Source organism: Monoraphidium neglectum, assembly GCF_000611645.1.
Source record: "Monoraphidium neglectum strain SAG 48.87 unplaced genomic scaffold scaffold03022, whole genome shotgun sequence".
NCBI classification, from domain to species: Eukaryota; Viridiplantae; Chlorophyta; class Chlorophyceae; order Sphaeropleales; family Selenastraceae; genus Monoraphidium; species Monoraphidium neglectum.
In genome coordinates this window covers 4,044-7,852 of record NW_014010606.1, presented here as the reverse complement: position 1 = coordinate 7,852, position 3,809 = coordinate 4,044, and the positions used below count along the sequence as shown (strand labels likewise).

Here is a 3,809-nt window from a genome sequence, read left to right as displayed (position 1 = left end):
CCCCCGTAGCCCGCAGCACCTGCCTGTGCTGCTGTCACTTTGGGAGTTTGTGTCCCCTGCAGGAGGCAGCGGCAGCGGTGCTTGCGGCGGCGTGTTCGGTCCACTGGGTGCGGACGGGTGGCCGGTCTCGCCGTGGGCCCATGTGGGGAACGGCGGCGGCGGCAGCAGCAGCGGCGAGGCGCTAGGAGACGCGCGGGGCGGCGGCGCGGCTGGGGTGGAAGGAGGGGAGGCGGGCTCGGAAGATGGCGAGGGGTGCATCAGCGGCAGCGCCTCTGACGAGGAGGCAGCTGCGGACGAGGAGTTCAATGATGAAGATGAAGAGGACTGGCAGATCGAGGTCTGCGAGGCCCTCGAGCCGCTGCTGCGCGCGCTCTCGGCCGCGCTCGGGCCGCCGCCGGCTGCGGTCGCGGCGCGGGGCCGTGCGCTGGTGCGGGCCGTTACTGGGGAGCCTTCTGCGGCAGCAGCCGCCGTCGCGGTGGAGGGTACCGGGGGCGGCGCGGGCGGCAGGGGCGAGGAGACTGCCGCCGCGGATCGGGCCGAGAAGGGAGGTGAGGTGGGCGACGGCGCAGGCAGCGACAAGGACGAGCCCATGCCAGACGCCGCAGAGGAAGGAGGGGCTGCCGCCGCCGCAGCCGCCGCCGCGGCCGCGGAGGCCGCCACACGTGCTGCGGCACAAGAGGCGGCCGACGTGGCGGCTGCGGCTGCGGCTGAGGCGGCGGCGGCGGCGAGTGAGCTGCGGCGCCGGGAGGAGGAGGACATCCGTGTGGCGGCAGACGCGGGCGCGCTGGCACCTCTGCTCAGGTGATGGTCCGGTTGCGCGCCTCGTGCAGGCCTTCACAGCCTCCTTGCACTGGCATGTGAAAAGTCTTGGCGCCTGCTCGGCAGCCAGCGCCCCGCCTTCTGCTGGCGTTGTCAAAGCCGGCTGCCTATGACCCAGGGCCGAGTCAGGCTTCCATACCCAAGGCCTCCATACCAGAGCCCCAAAAATTTTTTTTTACCCAGCACGTTGAACCCTGGCCAAACCCGCACACCGCCTTGCTTGCTGCGCCCCCTCAACCCTCACAGTTGGTCCGACGCTGACGAGGCTTGGCTCCGCGCGGCAGACCCCGAGCACTGGCGGCTGCGGCGCCACCTGTACACCGCGCTCGACCGCCTGCCGGAGCCGCGGGCTGCCGGCGGCGGCGCGGCGGCGGCGGTGGTGGGAGGGCGGGAGCTGACAGTGTCGGGCGTAATGGCGGCTGCGCCGCATGAAATCACTGGACTGGTGGGTTGGTTGGTCAGCAGTCGGTTTGGAGGGCTGCATGATTCTGTTGGTGTCGCCCCCGGGTTGCTGCTGTTTTGCGTCGATGGCATCAGGTGTGCAGAAACAGGGGGGGCACGGCGCCGCCCCTACTGTGTGTCTGCGCGCCTGCGCGCCGAGCAGCGGTACGATCCACCCTGTACCTCACCCCACCGCAACGGCTGACAGCCGCCCTGCCGGCGGCCGGCTCTTCGAGTAAGCAAATCAGCCACAGCTGAATTTGGGCTAAAAATAGCACGCATCGGCTCACGTGCGGCGTTCGTGCCGTGTCCCCACCAGATCTCTGCGCGCGTGGAGGCGCTGGCGGGCGCGGCCTGCCTGGACCTGGCGTACTGCCCGTGGCGGGCCAGCAGCTGGGAGGCGGTGGCGCTGGTGCACACGCTGGTGGGCGGGGGTGGGGTGTGTGTGGGAGGGAGCGTGTGTGGGTGGGTGTACGGGAGTGAATGTGTGTGTGTGTGTGTGTGTGTGTGTGTGTGTGTGTGTGTGTGTGTGTGTGTGTGTGTGCGCGCTTGCGTGTGTGCAAGCAGAGAAGGTTTGTTCTGACACAATGAGCTGTTGTTTGGACTGTTGTGGGGGGGAGGAGAGGCTATATCAAATCACCCCCGGGAGCGCCCTGACCCTGTGGGATGCGGCCGTCCTTGCCGCATCCCATGAATGCCCCACATCGCCTCGGCGCCCACAAATCTCAGATCGTAGACCTATTGCTGGAGGTCGCCGCACGCACGTGCGGCCCCCCGCCGCCGCCTCCTACCACCGCCGACGCCGCCGCTGCGGAAGCCGAGGCGCCCGCCCCCTGGCGCCTCGCACGCCCCGAGCTTGCCGCGTGCCTGGAGCGCCACCGCTCCGCCGCGCTGCGCGCTTACGCGGCCGCTGCCGCCGCGGCGGCCGCGGCGGGGGCGGCAACGCAGGAACCGGAGCGGCTCGCGCGTCTTCATGACGGGGTGGCGGCCATCGCTTGGACGCGCCTCGACGCGGCGCCGCCGGACTGCGACCCGTGGCGGCGCCCGCCGCCGCGCGGGCCGCGGCAGCCGGCGTGGCGCGCGGCCGCGCAGGTGGGCGCTCGCCGTCTGATGGGGCTCGCGAATGCGTCGCTCGCGGCGCCGAACCTCGGCCGCTGGGGCCGATGCGGCGCCGGCCCCTGCATTTGTTTTGGAAAGTCAATCATTGAGGCAGGTTATGCGGCCAGTCAAAGAGTGCAGGGATCTGGCAGACACACGGGCACCAGGCAGAGCTGCGGCAATTGACCTCCTGTGTCCGCCGTGGCTGGTTCGCTGCTTTCAACCTTGCCCGCAGGCCCGCACGGAGGCGAGTCGCGCGCTACAGCCTGACAGCTGGCATCAGCCCTTCGACCTCGGACGGCTCGCGGCCGACGCGCGCGCCCCCGGCTGGCGCGCCGCAGCGCTGTCGCTCTTCGCATCCGCCTGCCGCCTGGCCGCCGCCGAGCAGGGGGGTGGTCTTCTGCTGCCCCTTGCGGAGCTGCACGGCTGCCGGCTTGGGTGGGTCGCCGAGGCCGCGGCCGCGCTGCGGGGCGGCGGCGGCGGCGGCGGCGATGGCAACGGCGGCAGCACCGCCGCAGAGGAGTTGCTGCGCCTCGCGGCACGCCACTGCTTCACCCAAGACGCCGCAGAGCGCCTGGCGCGCCTGCCGGCCGGCGACGGCCGCCCGCGCGCCGCCGCCGCTGGGGCCGACAGCCGCACAGGCGCTCTCGGGGACGCGGCGCCGGCGCCGGCGGCAGGGTGGGCGGCGGCGGCAGCAGTCCTGGAGGCGGACTGCTGTGCTGCGCTGCGGTTCTGCCAGGAGCGGTACGCGGCGCCAGGGCAGCTGCACACGGCTGCATACTACCTGGCGCACAGCCCGGCGCTGATGGGCAGGTGAGATTGCAGTGCATTTGTGTGACATGTCTCTGAGCGGATTGCGTATTGTTGGTGTTGTGTGCGCAAGCGAGTGCAGCAATGTGTTTGTGTGTGTGTGTGTGTGTGTGTGTGTGTGTGTGTGTGTGTGTGTGTGTAAAAGGGGGTTGTGGGGGCAAAAACGAGAGAGAGAGAGAGAGAGAGAGACACGGAGCGAGAGACAGAGCGTGTATGTTTGCATGTGTGCCCCAGGGTGCGACTGGCGCATCTCGGGTGCCACGCATGGATGCGTCGCACCCGAGATGTAAAGGGTGTTGTGGGGCCAGGTGATGCCATCAGTTGATGCAGGCTGGGCCGCCGCAAGTTCTTTGTCTGCCATCGGGTCGGCAGTGTGTTGAGGCAGGGCGCGCAGGGGCGCGCAAGCCTGCAGGTGGCGCCGCGTCCATGCTGCAACAGCTGCTGGCCGCCCTGCCTTGCCGCGCGAAGCGCGCGCGCCCCTTCTCGGCCGCCCCGCATAGCAGCAACACGGTAGCGCCTCCCCTCACAACAACAACGATGACGCCGCGCAGGCACCAGGAGGCGATGGCGCAGCTTTGCAAGGCCTTCCGGGCCCGCGGCGCCTGCCAGCTGGCGCACCTCCCGCCGCCGCTCGTGAGCGA

At 70.4% G+C, this 3,809-nt stretch overlaps 1 protein-coding gene across 1 annotated transcript in view; it reads left to right on the top strand.

The window, feature by feature from the left end:
• Positions 1-589: 589 nt before the first annotated feature.
• Positions 590-3,809, top strand: part of MNEG_12028 (hypothetical protein) — a gene marked incomplete at both ends in the record, with an annotated part of 5,838 nt that continues 2,618 nt past the window's right edge. The window contains 6 exons of the mRNA XM_014039500.1: positions 590-801; positions 1,066-1,264; positions 1,580-1,684; positions 1,990-2,352; positions 2,594-3,171; positions 3,720-3,801. Of these exons, the coding sequence (XP_013894954.1) occupies positions 590-801; positions 1,066-1,264; positions 1,580-1,684; positions 1,990-2,352; positions 2,594-3,171; positions 3,720-3,801 (1,539 nt within the window). The remainder of the gene's footprint in view (positions 802-1,065; positions 1,265-1,579; positions 1,685-1,989; positions 2,353-2,593; positions 3,172-3,719; positions 3,802-3,809) is intronic.